Source organism: Charadrius vociferus, unplaced genomic scaffold (genome assembly GCF_000708025.1).
Source record: "Charadrius vociferus isolate BGI_N301 unplaced genomic scaffold, ASM70802v2 scaffold731, whole genome shotgun sequence".
NCBI classification, from domain to species: Eukaryota; Metazoa; Chordata; class Aves; order Charadriiformes; family Charadriidae; genus Charadrius; species Charadrius vociferus.
In genome coordinates, this window is record NW_009646854.1 from 635,220 (window position 1) to 656,699 (window position 21,480).

At 37.8% G+C, this 21,480-nt stretch overlaps 1 protein-coding gene across 5 annotated transcripts in view; it reads right to left on the reverse strand.

The window, feature by feature from the left end:
* Nucleotides 1-1,438: 1,438 nt before the first annotated feature.
* The window catches only part of PDE4D (phosphodiesterase 4D, cAMP-specific), a 370,935-nt gene continuing 350,893 nt past the window's right edge, over nt 1,439-21,480 (reverse strand). For all 5 annotated transcript variants that reach the window (XM_009894268.1, XM_009894269.1, XM_009894272.1 and 2 more), the window contains 9 exons: nt 15,221-15,314; nt 11,488-11,660; nt 10,436-10,534; nt 10,182-10,346; nt 8,349-8,448; nt 4,448-4,602; nt 3,817-3,939; nt 3,136-3,318; nt 1,439-2,541 (listed from right to left, as the gene is read on the reverse strand). In XM_009894268.1, the coding sequence (XP_009892570.1) occupies nt 2,131-2,541; nt 3,136-3,318; nt 3,817-3,939; nt 4,448-4,602; nt 8,349-8,448; nt 10,182-10,346; nt 10,436-10,534; nt 11,488-11,660; nt 15,221-15,314 (1,503 nt within the window). In that variant the 3' untranslated portion in view covers nt 1,439-2,130. The remainder of the gene's footprint in view (nt 2,542-3,135; nt 3,319-3,816; nt 3,940-4,447; nt 4,603-8,348; nt 8,449-10,181; nt 10,347-10,435; nt 10,535-11,487; nt 11,661-15,220; nt 15,315-21,480) is intronic.

Here is a 21,480-nt window from a genome sequence, read left to right on the forward strand (position 1 = left end):
AACAAAAAAAAAAACAAACAAAAAAACCCAGTCAAAAACTGAAAAAAAACCCCGTGAGTTCTTTTCATTCTCTTTCCTCCTTCAGCATCTTCTGTGCTGAGGCCCTGTGAGGGCTAAAGGTAAAAAAACCTATGACTTGGATCTAGAAGAATGCAAATTGCATTTAAAAAACTGAATTATTAGCCAATCATTTTTAAACAGGTTTTTATTCTAGATCTCAGACACTTAACTCCCTGTATTCATATCTGCAAATTTACTACAAAATGAATCCAAAGGGGAAATAATGGCCGTTGCTATTTTCTTTTGTTAAGAAATCATTTTGATATTATCATTTTACCAGAATTTTACAGAGTGGGAGTCTGCTAGCTTCCCTAGGAAGCTATTTCCCACCTCCTATGCTCAAAACTACAATTTTAACAAAGAGTAAAGTGGAGGAAGTAAAATTCCTTCTTCTTTCCGGTGACTAAACAACAGGGCTGGTAAATAACAAATACGAACTCCTACCACTCTTTAACTTTCCAAGTTACAGAAGGTTTCAGTACCAATCAAACTGAAAACCAGGATTCCCTCAGCACAAGCTGGATAAAGGATGAAAAGATCTGAGATTGAAATAATGTGGAGTAAACTACAACTCTCGTGATGCATTGCTCGTTTACTTAAAAACACAAAAAAGACAAGACTGACCTGGCTCTTGCAACAAAGACATGAAAAAATAATGCTAATCATTATTTTTGTGTTGTACACATCTCAGATGAGCAAATGGTTTAACTAGATAGCTGACACGGATAAAAAGTTTTTAAGAGTCAAAATTGGAAATATTACACTAATGCTTTTTTCGCCAGAACAAATATTCCATACATCGTATTAGCCTGTTCTGATTCTAATAGCCTGTTCTATTAGCAGTCATCTAATAGCTCCCAGCCAAAAATGGTCTGGAAACCATGTTTCAGATGGATGAGTTTTATTAATATAGCAGAAGAGCTGCTTTTGTATTAAGATGACAATTCATTACCTTTCTAATGGGCTCTACTCCTGCAAATCCTAATCTTAGTGGTCCCAGTTCGTTTCACTGGGACCACTTCTTGTACTAAGACAGAATTGGCAGAATTAGGGCACTATGAGGGCAAAAGCACAGCGTAAGTTCCTCTAATATGTTTGGGAAAATTGTGATGAAAAACAAATAAACAAAAAAACTATCATACTGTTTTACATAACATAAAGGATATTCGTGAAACTCACTAATATATAAAATAATAGACTTTTACAGCTCAATATTACCATGAGATTCTAAGGTGAAAAAAAAAAAAAGGAAGGAAAGGAAAAAAACCTAGAAGTATTATCCAGTGTAGCACAGATTTGCACTGGAAACTTGCAAGTTACTCTTTGGAAAAAAATAACCAGTGGCAGATGAAGTCTGAAAGTGTTTTTCTTTAAATATAATACCTTGGTACATTTAATAATAAAAGTAAGCTCTACAAAAGATCTCTCATTTACGTATTATACAAAATGCAGAGGCTAGTGCAACCCACTGGGTCACACTTTTTTCAGTCACGTTTCAGGAAGACTTGAAATTAGAAAATTATGCAATTTCCACAGCTCATCTTCCTATTGGTAACAGAATCATGTTGTGTCCCATCATTTATGTGCATTTGTTTTCCAGTAGGAACCTCAGTTTATTTTCTGTCTGTTTCCTCCCATGATGAACATTATCCAATGCTTTGCTTATGAAATACAATGAATTCAAAAACTGTCAAAGCAAACCAGCATTCGGTTGGCAGGTGGTACTCCTCTGAAAACCCTTTGCTTTATTTAATCGAATCTGCCAAATGGACAGCTTATTAAAACGTAGTTTATGGATGTTCTTCCCCCTGCTTTCTGGTGCCATGGAGGTGAAAATTCTGGTTACAATATTCCTGAGTGCCAAACTGAGTCATCAAAGTCAGTTTTGATCAACAAACGTCCTGGCAGATGACAGTGAGTTGTGACCATGGTTGTAGCATATGACATACACGTTGGAAACCACTACCTAATACGAACAACAAAAAAAAAGCAAACAAAAAAATCCCCAAAAACACAGAGAGAAAGAGGAGAAGAGAGAGGGCAAGAGAGAAGGAGACTGCATCTTCACCGTTATGTGTCAGGAGAATGGTCTTCTACCACACAAGGTTCTGTTTGGTTCTCCTCCTCTTCTACTTCTTCCCCTACTTGCTCATCAAGAGGAATTTCAGTGGATTCTGAATCTTGGGTGCAAAGAGTCTTGGAGTCACTGCAGCTGGTGTCTTCTTCTACTTGACTTCCACTGTCCTTTTCGGTGTCTGACTCACCATCTTCCTCCAGCGTTAGTTCAAACTGGAATTTTTCAGTTTGGCCCTGCCTACCCTCTTCCTGATCATCAGGTGCAGGAGAGGGACTTTGAGGGATTGTGCTCTGGTACCATTCTCGATTGTCCTCCAGTGTATCTAAGATATCCTGGGCATCTGGATGAACAAGATCTGCCCACGTCTCCCATAGAGGGTGAACAATGTAGTCTATAAAACCCACCTGTTTCAAAAAATACAAAATTAGGATAAGCTCTTACTCACAAAGAAATAAGCAACTATGCCCGTAAGTCACAAAGTATGAGAAATATAACGCTAGTAAGAGACACGAGATGCACTCCCCTCAAAGGTAGCCGAAAGGAAACCATGCTGTTTTATGTAGTAAACAGGGTCTTGTACATTTCAAAAGTCTGATTCAGGATGTTGGATAAGGACTTGGAAAGAATTTGGTTTCAAATGAACTGTTCATTCCAAACAGCTCCACTGCATCTAGTGAGCCAAAGAGCTGCTCTGTATTTAGTTCTGCTTTTGAAGGAAACCCTCATGAGCAGCTGCACAATACTCTCTTTTGACATGCATGCCATAATCCAGGTCACAACAGCAACGGAATCCCTTCAGCAAACACACTGCCATGCACTACGTTTTCACAATAAAAATTTCAGCTCCCCTCACTTACTACTCAGGAGCTGAATTAGTTAACTAGGAGGGAAAAAAAGAAAATAGTGCATTCAGGAATGAGTCAAAACACAGCTACGGACCATCCTTTTCTGTTAAAATGTCATACTATGTTATTTAACTGCCTACTCAAATCAATTACCTGTGATTTTTCTACAGATGCATTGTGCTTATCACACATGGGACTTATCTCCATTCCTCTCTCTCTTTCCCGATCTCCCTGACGGAAGAATTCCTCCATGATTCTGTCTGTCCATTGGCGGTAGAGATGGAGTGGCTTGGTTGGATTGCTTAGATCTGCACAGTGCACCATATTCTGAAGAACCTAAAACAGATTGAACGCTTGCGATGTTATTACACTGGAGAAAACCAGCTCCTTTTCCATTTACACTTTTGGTGGCTGTGAAACAGAATCTTGAAAATACATGTAGTGCAAGATGTATTCTAAACAGCAAAAACGTATGCGATTGGGTGTTTTTCACACTTGCACTAACAGCCATGAATTACCTTGCTTCTGCTGCTTCTGCCTATACAGGGGACAGAAGAATCTTTGAGAAAGACCAATCAGGTGCTGATAATTTGAAGGGAAGGCCGAAGCTTCACTTTGTGCAGAAGTACTCTAGCACTTCACTACTCTCTCAGAGAGTCACCCAGTACCTAACAGAGTATGTCACAGCTAGGAATCACAAGAGGGAGTAGAGGGAAGGTAGTAGTCATGGTGTGAGAATGGACAGCTGATCTAACCCATGCTGGACAATGGGCAGGTCAATGTTATTAAGGATGTAAGTATTACCAGTGATGGTTTGCAGATGATTTTTCTTACCTGAATCCTGTCTGAATAGTTATCAAGAAGTAGGACACCAGAACTGGTCACTTTTTTGGTTTCAACCATAGTTTTTAAATCAGCCAATAGATTCATATGCTTAGACATGTCTGTTGCAAGTACCTTGAAAGAAACAAATAAATGAATATTACATAAATTATTCTACTGACTTTTAAAAAAAAATCTTTGAACACACAAACAATTCTGAGGGTAAACCGTAAGTCCTGTGTCTGAATATACTACAAAAGTCTGAGTCCTGTAAGTCATTAGTGTCCCAAATAGTAAGTTTTCATTTTGGTTATTTTAAGAATATGACAAAATGGTTGTTAAGAATGATCTGATCACCCTAAACTGATCAACAATTCAGCAGTAAATTTCTGTCATGGTGAAATGGCATATATGCCAGCACAAAACCAGCTTGAAGCAGGGTTGTATACCTTCTAAAAAGGTATAGAAGGTTATTGAAACCGAAAAGAACCCACTATTCACGTTTGGCTAAGACACAATAGAACTTCAAACTTTTACTTCATTGGTTATGGGTTGAATGACATGTAATTTATCAGAAAATGCTTCTGTGCTTTATTATTCAATCTGCTAGCACTATGAAAGAGGGACTCTCAACAAAACTCACAATGTCAATGACCATTTTCCTCAATGACTGCCTCTGTTTTTTGGTCAAATTCTGGAAAATGTCACAATTTTCTTCCTGCAGCAGCTTGAAGCCCACAGCTAAGTGATGATTCTCCAGTACTGATGAGTCATTGTACATCAAGGCAAGTTCAGAATCTGCAAAAAGAATTGCAGGACAGAACGTTACTAAAGCCTGTGCTTCTACCAAATCCCTTAAGCTTTTTCAAATTCATTACATTCATAACAAGATTCACAGATGAACTTTTAGAAAGAGTTCCTGTAGTTCACACAGTATCAAAAGTTACAGAATTAATGACTGAACATCTTAACAAATCAAGGCAAAGTATGTTGAGGAAAATAAAGAACACACTTTGCAGTGAAGCATGTACACGTGCCTAGAGTGGCAAGTTAGAAAAAAGACAAGGAAAGAATTTTTCAGAATGCATTTTCATACCTGCGTGAGGTCACATGGAAAATATTATATGCATAAACACACCTAAACTAAAACACACTCTGATGTGTTCTCCTCTCATGCCTCTCTCCATCACAACTACTAAAATTCCATTGTTGAAGTCGAGTTGCAGCTACCCAGCACTTAGACCTGGGAATACCCAGCTGAGGCTTTGCTGCAGGTCAGGTAGGAAGCACACATCTTGATTTTCAAACCACTTCCTTCTGCACTTAGCTAAGGCACTCAGATGCCTAGCCAATTAGGTCTACAGGTCATCAGTCAATAACAATTGCGTATTTTGAGAGGAGTCTGGTAGGATAGTAACAGTTACATTTCTGATCTTTTTCTTGGAAGGTCGTGTTTGAAAATGCAAGCAGTGGCCCCGCCTGTAACACATTATAAGCTTGGTCAATGCCTGATGCCATAATGCTGCCTTCTCCAACAGAATTATCCTTAATTCGGCCACTCCATACAGCTGTGAGATTAACACCTCCCCCCCATCCTAGCAATGTCTGTGCGAAAGCACATAGTCAGCTCTGACAAATAAAAGCAGTTACTTCTGCACAGCTTTAGCTTCTACCTGGGGATACCACAGTCAGCTTGTGTATGTTTTAAGACACAGCCTGCAAATGAATCTGCCATAAAAATGAATACTTTTTAGGCAATCACACTTGTCATGTGTGGTATTAACTTCTATTTATTACAGCTGTTTTATCCTAAATCTAACCGTATGTCAGTCTATTCTACTCTTTGTCCTCTTTATCTTTTACAGCAGCTTTGTTTTAAAATCCCTCTGGCTCAATGGGGTGCCTATAAAAGCTCTGCTCTTCAGATTTCATTAGTCTCATTATCCATTCTCCTGCTGTCTTCCTCTCCTGTCATGAGTACATCGATCTTTTGAATCAGGAAACCCTTCCTCTACCTTTTCTTAACCCAATGGCAGCAAAACCATAACAGGAAAAGGAAAAAGAGAGCATTTGTCAGCTCATCTCTCTTTCATCTTTCACAGAACATTCACAAAGCTTGCTTACTTGTTATTTTTCTTACAAAGAAGGCAGGCAGTAGTTTATTTTCCTTTCAAACAGCCTTCTGATGAGCCCCAACTGCAAAACGCTCAACATTGCCAAAATACTTTGGAAGGGCTGGAGCTACAGACAGAGCTAAAATGTGCTCAACTTTGTAATGGAGGTGGAAATGGAAAAAAACTTCCCCCTTGGTAATCTCTGTAACACATTATTGGCTTCAAGAGCATCTGGAAGGACAGACTTACAGTGATCAAATAAGCATCTCCTCTGATGCTTATGCAATTCATGTTTGTTCTTCAACAGCATTCAAGAGGGATAGATTTTTAGACAGCTGTGTAATGGACTTTAAACCCTTAAATAGGGAAATAATATTCAGAAATATAATGTGTACATAATTATAAAGAATAAGCTGAAATATGGCAAATATGTACATACTTTAAGTAACCGTAAGTCTATTATGCTTGTTAAAATGTATTTTTACACTTCTTAGTGAAATGTTAATACATTTTAAGGTTCACTGGAAAACAAAACTAGGTGGAAGCAAATGATCTTCTAGAGGTTAGGAAAATCTAGGATTTGAGAGACCTAAATTAGATGGTCTTTGTCTCTGTCCCTACAGTTTCTTCCTTGTACAGAGAAGAACTCAAAAGGGATAAAATCCCTTTGTCTCTTTCATCTTGGCAACAGCAGCTCCGGTTAGTGATGTTACTTGACTGACATGGCAGCCTCCTCTATCAAAAGCTGAATTGAGAAAAACAAGACATTTCTTCTAAGCCACTAAAAAGCAGCATCAGAATCACTCCTAACTCATCTGAATTTCCACTGTCTGCTTAAAAGTGAAAGCTTTATGTACCACTACTGGTACCTTCAACTATCCAGTCACCCTGCTTAAACCTGAACAATTTGGCGGTTTCCCCATAGCACCTCAGAGCCACCAATATATCCTGATGCTCATTTTCTGATTAAACAAACAAATAAAAACTTTACTTATATATGCCCACTCTTAAGAATTTAGGTGTTACACACTGTTTTGTGCACAGAGCTTGATTCACTCTCTTCCTATACCAGACTGCTGAACTGCACTGGCTACCAATAAACCACCAGAAATCTAGAGTCAATCCTCCTCCATGCAGATGAGTCATCAAATTGAATTTGACTATCGGGTGGCGCTCAGGCCGTTAAGGCAAATAAAATTAGATGCAGGCTAAACTGGAGTGGAGGTCTTCTTTGAATGTACAAAAGCAATGAGTCAGAAGAGGAGCTCCCTTCTTCAAACTATACTGCTGATTTGGGGTCATGCTATTTTAGCACCAGTGCAATAGATTCACCCAAGTGCAGGAATGACAGTACCTACAAATGTGCAACCAGATGGGTCAAATACACAACCCTAGGTATATTTCCATTTCCGTAGCTTTTTCTTCATATTGCGTGGATTATTACTATTATTTCAATTTTTGTACTCCTGGGTCAGTTATCATAAAAGGAGAAGCTGTCAGATGACAAAAGAAGTAACATCGTGTGACGGAACTAGCAGTGACCTACAATGTGCTACCCACTTATAACAGTAACATACACCTCTGAAATCAAAGCAGGTTACACTGGGGCAACAAAGCCATTCAGTAAATATGTCTTCATCGGGTTCAACAAAGCTAATAGTGTTTTCCTCCTAGGAGAGTAATAGAGAGGGGGGAGAGATTCATGCAATGCTGCAGAGAACAGCCTTGAGGAATGCAGAACAAGTACACTGGGTTTTAAATTTGGAGACAACATTAAGGTCTCATTTCATTAGGGCTTTTTTCCTCCACCCATGAAGTGCCAGTGACTCACACACACACAGAGCAAAAAAAACAAAAAAAAAACCAAAACAAAACAAAAAAGAGGTTTGCCATAGCCTGCAGGGATAGACAGTCCAGGAGGCATGAGTATACAAAGATCAGAAACGAAGTACGGCAGCCTGGGAGAGACAGAGATGGGCCTACCAGTCTGTTTGCTGAAAAGAAACTTGTTTTCTGAATTTCTTAAAAATGTATGGCTATCCTTGGTCATATCATATGCTACCACCATAAACACATAAACTGTTGTCTTCCTTCTTTTGATTTTTATTTAATTTTCCTTCATTTCTCTCCTACAACTTTATGTATTTAACGTAAACCAACTAATTTCCAGGAGAAATCACATCTGATACATTGAAACAGTGCCGGGTTTATAGCTCATGTCTTAGTATCTTCTAGAAAGAATTACTGTGTAAATTATTTCTAAAGTTACAAGAAATGCAAAATAATATCCAGTTTAAAATACAAACACCTATCTATTTACTGAGAAAAGTTACAGATAGAAGCAAACAAGGAATGAACTATGTATTTTTCAGGTGCCACGTGCAGATCTTGCAGCAAATTTTTGAGAAAACCACTGAACATCAAACTTACTTGTGTTGATAAGAAACTGGTTTGAAACCCCAGGGTGATCTACATCATGTATTGCACTGGCAAAAATTGCTGCAAGAATCTCCAAATCAGTGAACACTGCCTAGAAAATAATGAAACAGAAATGACAATCAGTAACCAATGAAAAAGTGTTTTTAACAAAAAGGACTCCACTTTGAATCTAGATTTGAACAAGCAAAACACATTTGAAATGTATCAGGGATCTCAGGAGATTTTACACATAGGCTATCATCACCTTTTGTAAAATCATCAGTTATGTAGAATTTCATAAATATTCCAAGTTTGGCCAAAGTAAAACAATCCTTACTTCACACTGGCAGCATCACTAAATTCTGTAACGACTGAAGTTTTTTCAGCTTCGGTCTGTAAATAAATCCACTTTCGTTAAATCATTAAGCACAGATTGGATCATTAAGTACAGGGTTCTAACCTATAGCACAAACTGAACTTAAAAATTTCAGCCTGACTCCTATGTTCTGTCCTATACTTGAAAGACGCACATCTCCTAAATGACGCTACAGGAAATGGTAACAGACTACAAGGCATCTTACTTAACATTTCCTGATTTTTCTTCTGTATGAGATTATTAGGAAGATAGGACTGCAATGGACCTGGCATGTCACTGAGCCCAGTCCACTGTTGTCACAAGCACCACATTATATAATTGCTTTCATAATTGATCAAGAATATCTCAGAAGTGCGTAGGTCTGCAGTGGCACTGGGCAGACACTGCTATTTTACTGGTCAAAGCTTTGCTGAGAACGAGGCCATGAAAAACAGCTGATCTGGAAAAAAACATGAAAATGCTACTGATGACCAGTTCAGCCATTTGGTGAAGCCAGTGGTGATTTAGCAATATAATCAGATCTTTCTTCTTGAGATACAGAAAACCTTTCCCAAGAGAATTCCTGAGTCTTTGAGGATCAAGACCTGCCAACAGTCTTAAGGTCCACTTACAGCCCTCTTTTTAGGAAGAAGGTAAAGCTGAAGCATTCACTAACATGAAAGAATGGTCATTATGAAAATGAGTCAAAATGCAGCCCTCCTTGAAAATGAGGGTAAATCCTTTTGAACTACTAACATTTCAACTGCTTGCTTTATCTGCCTTTCTCCAACAATTTACTAAGACCTGAATTATGCTTAGAAAAGGGAAAGTAATCTCCATCTTTCTTCCACTTCCTTCAACTTCAGAGATTTAAGCACTTTCAACAGAAGAACTCCTCAGAGAACATATGAAATGTTATTTTTTTTTTCAAAATAATTTTGAAATATTTATGAAAAAAAAAAATGAGATAGTCCAGTGAAAATTTAACACATGTTCCACTCTGCCTCTGAAACAACCACAAATGTAGGCTTTCAGGACCAGAACAAATATGCACCAGGAAAAAAAAACCACAAACAACAAAACCCCAAAAGGTCTTATTGAGGGAATCCCATTTTATCACTATCTTTCCTAAACAATTCCACTAGTTATTGTTAGTGAGAATCCCACACGGGAAAGAATGACAGAACAGAATGTGGTATTAATAATGAGACAGTGGAAACAAGTTATGCATTTCGTTACAATGAAAAAGGTTAGGACAGCACAAATCTGCATGACTTGAAAGACACCACGACATTTTCTCCACAATATTTACATGTAAATAAGCTTTGATCCTCACAAAATATCTTTAGAAGACCAGAATTTATGAAAGAAGTGTTAAGATTTCTTTTAAAAATATTGCAGAATCTAAGAACTTTAATATTTAGTTTAGAAGAACCTTAGTATGTCCCTTTCTCTCATGCCTGCCTCTTTCCCACCTCAGCATGGTTTACCTCTAATGCCGGGGTTGACAGCAGGACATGGGTTGACTGAACAACATCTGCAGCATGTATGTTATTGTGATATGCCACATCCGCGTGGTAATGGTCTTCTAGGGTCATCAAGTAAGTTATTAAAGTATCTACTGGAATCTTAAATGTTTTCAACAAGTCCCGTTCCTAGAAAAGGAAAAGAGAAAAAATTAATATTGCAAAGCACAGAATAATCCCTAAGATAATAAAAAGCCAGCACAGCTGCTGCTACTTGCCTGAAAAATGGTGTGCATGATGACTGTCAAAGGTCTGTTTCCAGATAACTCTGCTACTCTGAAAACCTGAAGGCCCCATTTGTTCACATCTTCTAGTTCCTAGAGCAGAATCAAGCAACAAACACGTTGAAACCCAACACACAGATTCCAGCAATTTTTGATTGAAACAGCTACAACAGACTCAGGAAGGTCCAAACCTTGCTGCTGTGAAAGTTATATACTAAACTCTGGAAGGGGAAAAGCTAAGCTGCTGCCACTAATCTTGCAAAATTTGAATTTGCAGCTCCCAACTTCTTGGCTTTTAATTCGCTACGGAGGAAAGCGTGCCTCTTAAGAGGATTGCTTGACACACTTTGCTATCTCACTGCCCAGTGACAGCACAGTTCAGTGAGGAGGAAACCTCTAGAGATGCTGTGGTTCTGCTGCTGTCTCCCTGGTTCTCAGAAACACTCTTCAAATAAAGGGGGAGATTCCTGAAAACATAAGGATAGGCATATTTCAAAAGGTAAACCGCGAAAGTTGAATGAGCAATCACTTTACACCAGTTTTAGGTTATTGCCAAGTAGTTAGCTGCTGGTACAAAAATCAAAGGAAATGTCATTAAAACCAAACCCAGAAACGATGTACGTAAAATGGTACAGCTAAAGACAGGGCCTGGAAGGATAGCTTTAATGCTATATACCAGTAGTGCATTTTCAAAAAACATAGGACTGCTATACATTTTCATTCCTGTGACAGTATGTGGTACGTTTGCTCTTCACTCTTCAGATAGTATTTATGAATAAGCAGCTTCATTAATGCATACACAAATGATAATTTATATTCCATCTCCAGATGAAATCCTGGTCATGCAGAAATTAACCCTTAAGGCCTGATTCTGTTTTTACTTGTTATTCTTCCATTTCACCAAATTTATATTATTTGAGGTGAGACCAGCCTTTAGAGCTACAGCTTGAAATTAATGGTTATAAGCAAAGAACGGAATAATACTGACAAGTCCACCCTCCATTTTAATTCAATAGTTTAAATTCAAGGATTTACATATTCTATACCTTGGCAAGAACATCTTCTTGGTCTGTTTTCACTCCAAATCTGGGAATGCTGGAATTAGTTAGGCTGGAGCTGTGCATCAGTTTTTTGACTCCACTGATCTGGGACATTGGCCTCTTCTTTTTCTCTTTCTCTTTCTGTGTTGGAGAGGGGATTTCAACTTCATGTTGTTTATCTTCAAAGGAATGAAGAAAGAGAGCAATTTTTAAAGGAATTACAAATATTACAAAATTCAATGTTGAGTTGCATCTTATAGATATTGTAATTCTTAACAAAACTTTTTTTTATTTTTATGTTTGGAGATTTTGTAACAGATACTTCATATCAAAAGCAGTAAAACCATGAAAAGATAAACATAGACCTATACCTCAGTATGAGCAGACCCCTATTTTACAAATTGCTTCATTATTTCTGAACTGGCTTTAAATGTAACTTGTGACTGCCTGATTTCCATTTCTCCTACACCTCTAGCACTGTAGGGAGGGTCAAGCCTTTCATTATAAAAACGTTATTACAACCGAACAGAAAGTTAAATTTCCTTTTCGCAAGAAAACTTAAAATGTCTTTTTTTTCAGGATACATGGTTTCTGAACTTGCATTTCAAAAATAATCAAAACAGTATCTCATGTATTTCTTTAAAAAACATTTTCAGGACTCGAAGGACCTAGTTCTTGGGGACTGGTCCTGTTTGCGTTAAGACTCTGTACAACTCAGAAAGCCTTTTGCCAGCCACATCTACAAGTGCTTTGGATGCAGAGGCACTTCATGCCAGCAATGCAGTGCACTTCTGCACCTCCCAACCAGAGTAAGTAATACCAACAAAGGGACTGATGCTAAAACCCAACATTTGGCTGTGGGCTTTTGCTTCTATAGCAGTATCAGTGGCATCACTTCATATACCTCATCAATGTATGTGCCAGCAAAACTTTGAGAGTGAAGTATATTTAGGCAATTCCAAGCTGACTACTGCAGAAACAGTGTGGGGGTGTGGAGCACTGCAGATATCTGTAGTCCCCAAAGAAACCAAGTTAGTGCAACAAAGGACTCTCCTGCCAAAATTGCTTGGAATTTGCATTAATTTTTGTTGGTTTTATCCATACTATACCTCAACATAGAGTTTTAATGATTGCCTCCAAATTTTCTCTTCTTTATTGAAATGTACCTGCACCTTTTCTAGTCCTCAAAGAATATTCCAGCAAAACAAGGAAAGTCCATAACAGATGTTTCTAACATAGAAGCCTAGCAAAAACTACAATTTATAAAGCACCTTGGAGCAAAAGGCATTTAAAAAAAAAAAAAAAGGAAAGAACATTTGGGCTCTTTAAAACATATGTCTATTTTTTCCTTCCTGCAATAGTAATTTTCAATTAAGACACTGAAAACAGAGGAGGGTAGCAAGTCAGTTTCTAATGACCAGATTGTTATTGTGTTTGCTTCTTCACTTTCTTTTTTCCATTTCTTTCGTTTTTAATTACCCTTTAGCAGCCGCATTGACTGGACACCTCAAATTCCAAACCAATCACAGCAAAGAAGAAATTGTGGAAATGTCACCAAGCTTTAGCCTGGGGCACCGAGTTCCCCAACTGCCCCTGCCACCCTTCACCACTCTCCACATGTGGACAATCAAGAAAAGGGGGAGGGAAGAGCGCTGCAGCTCTTGACTGGTGCAAACCAACAACAGATGAGGAGCAGTGACTCGTGTTCGTGCTTTGATGTTTATGATTTCAGTCATATGCACAAAGTTTAGACCCATCAAAGCGAGGTTCGCAAGCTGAGCTGTCAGACCAACTCAAGTGAAAGGAAGTGTCTGTCTGAACAACTTTAGATCTCCAGAGGAATTCCATGGGACTGCCTCTGCTTTTGTAACTATGAGCACAGAGGGCAGAGGATCCTGTGCCCATCTGAACATCCAGAAAAGACAGTTTGCCATTTTGACCCTGGCTGTGCTACACTCACTGCGAGGGTCTCTTACATTTTCTGTTCATAGGCAAACAGGTTAATGACACTGAAAAATAAAAACCTTGTATATTATTATACTCAATGTAGGAGCCTTAATTCTTACACAAGGAATATATTTGTTGTCATTATGAATAACTTCATACATGTCACATAGCCCTACTTGGGAATACAGTCCTTTTTCTTGTTTGTTTTAAGAATACGAAGAACAGAGAAACTGTTTTCTCATGACATGTTCCTTTCATATGTGAGAAAGTCTGTAGACATTCAGGAGACAGATTCTGTATTTAAAAAATTATCTCATTAAATTTTTTTATGGAAAGAATGTTTTCCCTCTTCACATTGTTGCTTAGAACCTATACACTTAGCTGCATATTTTGAAAATACTCAAAGCAATATTCTGTACATAAGGTGTTTTCCCCGTTGTGTTCCTACAATTTGAAGTATCATAGTTTTTTATGTAGTCAGAAAACAGTACCCATTACTCAGTAACTTAGAAGCAATTGCCTTTCCAGCTCTCTTTCTGCTCAAGGCTGAGGTCTGATGTGAAAGGCTGAGGATGCATTTCCTTAGCCTGTCAAAACAAGCCTAAAGTTTCCAAGTAAAAGCAGGCAGAAACTGGTATCTCAGTCTTTTCAGCCTAACTGGGTCATCTTCTCAGGAAACTGTACATGACGACTTTCAGGGCTCCTGAAGCTGTGCAATACTGCTTCTCCACGACACAGGCTCATCCTTTTCTTATTGTCTGAAACCCCACTGTGCCGCAGCGCTCAGGCATGCTATTGCAATCGTGGGTAAACTGAACAGACACATTAAGTGATCCATTTAGGATATGGTGACAAGCAGGGTAACATGTACTTGAAAAAAAAAACCCGCTTCTTTCAAAAAACACAAAAAGCACCAGCTATGGTATCTCACACAAATAAAAGAAGACGTATCTTAACATGTATGACGGGCACTTTTTAAAGTACTTGTTATCCTAATGTAGGTGTATTCTGCTGTGCCTTCCTTTATGCACCCTGCCTTTATCTATCAATGGTGTTTTGCTCAAAACATGTTTGAGATTTGTATATCATCTTATCTTCACGTTTAAAATCAACAGCATGAAACCAAGTTTTATTCATTTTCACCAGTTTTAGCAGAAGATAGATACACTTCCTTCTGAAAAGCCATAGAGCAGGAACCATACTCTTTGTAATATTCTGTTGGGCTTTTTTTAATGCTCACATCCCACCATGCCAAGCTCTTGAGCCACACAAATTCTCCTGGCAGCAATCTGCTCACACTTTGACTTAGTGATATTTATCCACCCGCTCAAATACAGTTAGGGAATACCAAAGCATCAGGACTATTTACTATGAGATTTTATGACGTTATTTGTGCTTGTGTGCCTCCACACAAGCACTGGAGATACTCTTCGCAGTAACTTTCATACAGGAAAAAGAGTGGAAGAATTATTTTTAATAAATAATTAATTCATTATATATTCGTTTCGTAACATGGTAGCAATATAGTAGTTGTAATGTTATATGAAAATATGTACACAAATATTTATCTGTAATTGCACACACAGGGAAACCACATACACAAACTAAAAAAAAAAATAGGGAAATGGATCTAACATGATCTCTCTGCTCAAACACTGAACAATGAGACACTAAACGTACAGTTTCTGAAAACAGAAATTAATATGGAAAGCTACTTGGTTTTAAGATCTATCACAGCCCAGAGAGAGAATAAATAAAAAGGCAAAAAAGGTAACTCCCATCGCAGTCTTACCTAAGAATGTGTTCGATATATATTCTGAGACCTGATTGCCAGACCTGCTCATTTCAGATAGGTGGGTTAGCTCCCGGTTAAGCATTCTTTTAAACTGGAAAACAAAACAAAACAAAAAAGTGTGAAGTTAGCAATCAAGATGTATTTAAGTTAGGATGACAAAACGCAGTCAATTTATAATTGGAGACAGGACACGACATTAAGAATATATAGTAAAGTAAGAAAACTGTGAAGCAAAAATCCCACATAATATTGCTCTACCCTACTAACTTATTTCTAGGTTGGACAACGTAATTCTTAGTTTCCTAAAATAATCTATAGTGATTCACTAACTAAGGCACAGGGTCCTACTATAGTAACTGAAAACTATAAGACATCTGTATAGACACAAATAATTAATACTGTCTTTTCAATTTTTCAATTTCAATTTGGAGAGAAAATACAACTGTATTTACACAGGACCCTTTCTCTAATAGGGTTTTCTTATCATATTTGTAAACTAGTATTTATTATTAATATAATATTTGTGCATTTTTTGCAATTAATTTTGTAATATTTCAAGTTTCTTACCTCTTATCATTAATCTAACTCATACATTTGACAACACGGCCCAAAACAATCAAAAAATCTTACTGATTTCCGACACACCAATATGCATAGAGGTAGATTTTGTTGTCCCTGACTTAAAATAATCATACTGCATCAGCCCAATGACTTGACCATTCCACAATCTCAGAAGATTGTCAGTATCTGTATGAAACGTCGGAGTAGAAAATACCCATCTGTGGAAACACCTCCTTCCCTTTCCCTCTACATTAGCGATTCACTCTAGGCACTCTATAGGACAGAAGTGAATATTAACATTCCATGAAATGTGTAATCGATTAGGTACTCATCATTGAGCCTTTCTTGATTCCTTCTAGACTCCAGGGTTAAATGATATCTTGTCGCATTGTGTTCGACAGGTTAATTGCATAATACAGCTCTAGCATCTCACATACATTTTCATTGACTATAGCTCTGCCTTGATTTTATCAACAAATAGACCTCAGCAATATTTATTAGCAATTTAAACAACTCTTGCCAATGCAAATGAGAAACCATCTGTCACTACTGAATTTTGCCTCCCATTGTGCCATCCTCTTATTTTGCTGTTAGATTTCTCAGCCATCTTTTCTCTTAACAAAGCCAAATGATTTGTGCCATTTTCAGAATCATGTTTCACCTTGTTCACCCAGTTATGACTATTTATTACATCAAGCAACAGCTACCCTTAGCATATATCCCTGTAAACGTTCCTCTGTGTTGAAAACTGGTAATTTATTTTTCTATGTAAGATAAAGCACTAGACTAAACATTAACCACCTCCTTTCCATCCCAATGGAATCATCAAAGCCCTTTCTTCAAAGAGGCCTTGCATAGTGAAAAGTGTTATTTTCTTTACAATGTCTTTCTAAGTCACCAATTACCGTATTGCTTACAGTGTGCCAAATAAAAATTACCTTTAATATAAGACTAACCATTAGCCACTGCATTTTCCTGCCATTTTGACATACCATCAGCTCAGGAAGTTCCTGAGCTACAAAGACCGAATCCTACTTTAGTCAGAAGCCAAAGGCTCAGCTTTGATCTCAGATACGGCCGTGTGCCAGCAAGTGCTCAACACATTTCCGAAAATTAGAACCATACTGCTAATACAGCTACATATACTACAAACTACAGGGCTATGCATTCTGCACAAAACCAGTATCAACCTCTACCGTGAGGTCTGATGTTTGTCGCCGATGTCCAATGTTAAAAAAACAAGTCAAACTTGCCAAGCAGTAAAGTGACTGGTCCAAAAATCCTAGAAGCATTTTTAAAATTCTATCTTTAAACTTTTAACACGTGCTTAAGTCATGCTTGCATGCTTTTTCTTCTGTAGGCACATGAAGGTGAGAAACAGAATTACTTAAGTCAAAAACTAAAGATCTCACGGAAGCGCTTGTCTCCAGATGGTATACAGAAACTGAAGCTTTAAATTAAATATCGTGTATAGGAATCTTATTAAAATGTCAGAAGTTGACAAAATCACATTAACTTCCAGGCATGTCATCAGTATATCCATTACCACTCCAATATTCTTCCTTAATTTAATCCAGCTAGTTCACCGGACCCCAACTAAATAGGTCCTTGTCTGTCTGGTTGTTTCCTAGTAAACCCTTTTAGATGATGCCCAACTTTGTGATGCTGTTTTTGCTGCAGAGCAACACTACTGGGTCATGTTCCACACTTTGGAAAAAGACCATCTAACCACCACTAGTACATATTCTTCAGGAACTTTCTTTAAAAGTTTCCCAGCTTTGAAAGGGGAACGAATTGGTGTTTGTTTGCACTATGCTTTTTCTGCAGCTACCTAACACAACAAATAGGAAGGACTTCCCCCGTCTCCAAATCATAAATTTAATTGTGGGAGTAAGTAGGGAGAAGGTTTGTTATTGCACACTAGGAATCATTTTGTGGAACTTATGGACTGCATGTTCTTTCAGAATTTCCAACTAAATATTTATTGTATGGATGTCCACAACAAACGGAAGGTGCACGGCAGTCTTTTCTAATGCTATCTCCCCACTAGTCTGATGCAAAGCCTTGTCTTCCCACCTCCCATTGCCCCATAAATCACCAGAACATAAAAGCTCAAGAGCCAGCATGAAACCTGCAGAACAGTCTGTGTTGCTGCTGAACATGGGTATACAGTAAAACATGTCCCCCAGCTTCTGCAAGGCCCTCCTGCTAACAGTGAATTCAATGGGAGAAGCTTTTAGCTTTGAAGAAGTGTAGCAGCGCGATTTCCTCATAATCTTTCACATGTTGCTGACGCCACAGCAACAGGACTTTAATTGACATTTATTTTGAAAACATCTGGACGAAGATGTCTAAACTAAGGAGTTTAGAGAACTGTTTTAATTTTCTAATTATAGACAAAGCCTTACAACCACCATCCACATTGAAACAGATTAAGTTGAAAACCATATGCAGACAGCAGTTTCTGATGCAGAACAATAGCGCTCTTTGAGAACATAAAATAAACCCAAGAGAGATGAACAGCAATCGAGATGTTTGGAAACTTTTTTGATTATACCCTGGTTCAGTATATCTGTATGTTACTTAATCCCCTGATGGTTAGTAACTTTTCCTGTGGGGAAAAAAATCTTTTTTTATAAGGAAAAAAACAACAAACCAAACCAACAAAACAAACCCAAACTCCTACCTTTTCCTTATTTTACCTATTTCTCAAAGATTTCATGTGGGCCCAAGTGTCCCCACATGTAGTTGGTGCTTCAAAGAGTGTCAATTTCCCACATATTTATACATCTCTGTACAATTATGTTATAATGAAACTCTGCCTAACTATCACTGGGCTGCCACGAGATCTTATTGCAAATCAGCGAAGTTTCTGCTACATCCGTGAGTCAACACTGTTTCAGCCATCCAGAGGACAACTCTTAAGTGCTTGCAACTTGGCTAGACTGTCCACACTGTCATCTAACAAATAACATTTAGCACTTCATTTGAAACACATCAAACAAGGCATGAAACTAGCTTGTCACTAATAGTAAATGTTAAAGACAATATTTTAAATAAGAATATTAAAAATCTGAATGCCAAATACTTTCCCAGTTGAAGGAAATCAAGCATAATGCATCAAAACTCTTGTTACTAATAAAGTTTTACACTATACACTTTTATTATTATATTGTCAGCTCAGCATGGGGAGGAAACAGAGGTTTTCGACTGATCTATGCATATATTGTATTCTTCCTCAGGAAGAAAGATTTTCTCATGTTAAGACTCGGCATTGTTGGAGTAGAAAAATGACACATATATATCCCTTTGGAATACCACAGCCCTCGACTATAGTCGAGGAAATTCCCCCTGGAAATGGGACAAGCTACAAAATGTTAAGCTAATTTACAGTTCTTCACTGCTGAATACTGATGTCACAGCAACAGTGAACGTATTTCCTTACACAGATTTTTTCTCATTTCATTTGTTTCTATTGATTTTAATGATTTTACTCTCAGCATGGGGGGGGAGAGGGGATACAACCCACAACACAAACACAGGCACAATACTCAAACAACATTAAAAATCTCCCAGAGGGACAAAAGTACATATGCACATTTACCTCCCTTTAAAAACCTAGGTAGTCTTATGGAGGGAAAACTGTAATACATGAAAATAAAAGTGCATATGCTGATGAGACAAGAACAGTGTTCTAAATAGTGGTCACCTCCAAAGCACAGGTTATGAACGAGGGATTGAGCTTGGTAGTTTAGGTCCTTCTGGGCTGAAGGCTAGTGTGCGCGTATTTCTGCATATATACTACTGCTGTCAACCTAGGATAAATATACTTGGAGGTTTTGGGGAAAAAAATAGGATACTTTTCTGATATCAGCAAAAGTACATAGAAAAATTTAGGCAAAATTTTGCAGTAACTGTGTTTCCAGATGGCAACCAGAGCACTGACACAATTTCGGAAAGACTCCACATCTATACTACAAAGAAACTTCAAAGGCATAGTGAAGATCCAACTAGAGCCAATTCATGGCCATGAAAAAGTTTGGGCTGCATGTTTAATATATATGGGATTTATTGATTACACTTTAGAACATTTTACATTTTTAGTGTGAAGTTCTTGACTCAATAACAAAGCTTAAGTAGATATGCAGCCTGCAGTTGGTTGTGTTGGGAGAGGAAGCACGCAGAACCGCCCTTGGTGTAGATGCCTTGTCCTGGTGGGACTTCTTCCACCCAGTCCTTCTGTTCCTGAACAAGTGATCTGCTGCACCCCAAGGACTGTAAAGAGGCTGCCTCCACTACAACCTTTGGCACCAGCACAGAAGCTGAAGCTAGGGCTAGAAAGTAGTCCATGGACCAAGAGGCCCATTCTGTCTGCCCTTCAGTTTGAGCGTTAATCAAGCTCCAAGCCCAGTGGAGGCTGGAACCAAAATGCCCAAGAGCACTTGGAGCCTTTCATTGCAGTGGCTCCAAAACCCACATGTCAACAGATCCCAGTTTCAACCTTTCTGGATGCCTCTTTTCTAGGTAACATTTCTAAAAGCTTACATGAATAGAATACATCCATGGAACATTCACTCATTGCTTGAATATTAAACTTACATGACTATATTTTGTTTCTGAAATATCCATCATTGTTATTTTACAAACACATAATCAAAAAAGAAGAAACTATATTATTTTACTGGACTTGAAAAGTCTTGTGTTCTACAAAAACAAGACAAGGAACTTTAAAATAGGCCAACCTTACAAATTACTGTAAAGCTTCTGTTTATATTGCTTATCAATGCAAAACTATCTTTGATTTTAGCAGCATTCTTAATACATAAATAGCATTCTTAACAACTAAAGATTTGGGATGCATTTAATTAATATTGAGGTCATGCACTGGGTTTTATACATAAGCGATAGTAAGGTACACATCTCTTAGCCTGGCATTGTGATAGTGGTGCTCATTGTTTCAAGGAAAGATACTCAATGAAAGTCAGGGGTAAATACTCCACACGACAACCATTCTCCGAAATATAATTAACGGAAGATAATAAAGTGTGGGCTGAAGCATGCAGAAATTACAGAAATACATGTATAGTAAGGGATGTAAACATACATAATGATCTGAGACTAACATATTTCATTCTTCCTTAGAATTTCGTAACTACTCTAAATCATTATTTTGAATGTCCTAAAAAGCCGATCTTCTTTGCCCCCTTCACATTTTTCATGTAACGCGTACACTGTGAACTCAGTAGCACTGTACTAAAATTATGTTCATATTGTTCAGCTTCTTCAGTAAAATCATTGTCTATAGACAGCATAGGACACCATAAATACAGAGGACATTTTTTTTCCACGTGTAATCAATTACAGCTACTATGCACTCTGCTGAACTTCAATTAGCAAAAAATCTATCCATTTTAAAGGCTAAACAGTAAGACTGAACATTTTTTGAAGATCGGTGATGGAATTTTTCTAATTTAGCAAGTAGGAACATGAGAGCAGCTGCCTGGAAATGCAGAAAATTCTTCCAAGTAAATTACAATAAATACCTCGCTTCTAGCTGAATGGAAAGTAATTTCATCTTATTTTTTGGTAAATGAGAAAGGAATCCACCTAGCTAGCATAATGGGATCCAATTTTTCACAGATGACTGATCAAAATCCTTGAGAATGTACTGTAACAATTCTGCATTAGCAGAGAAT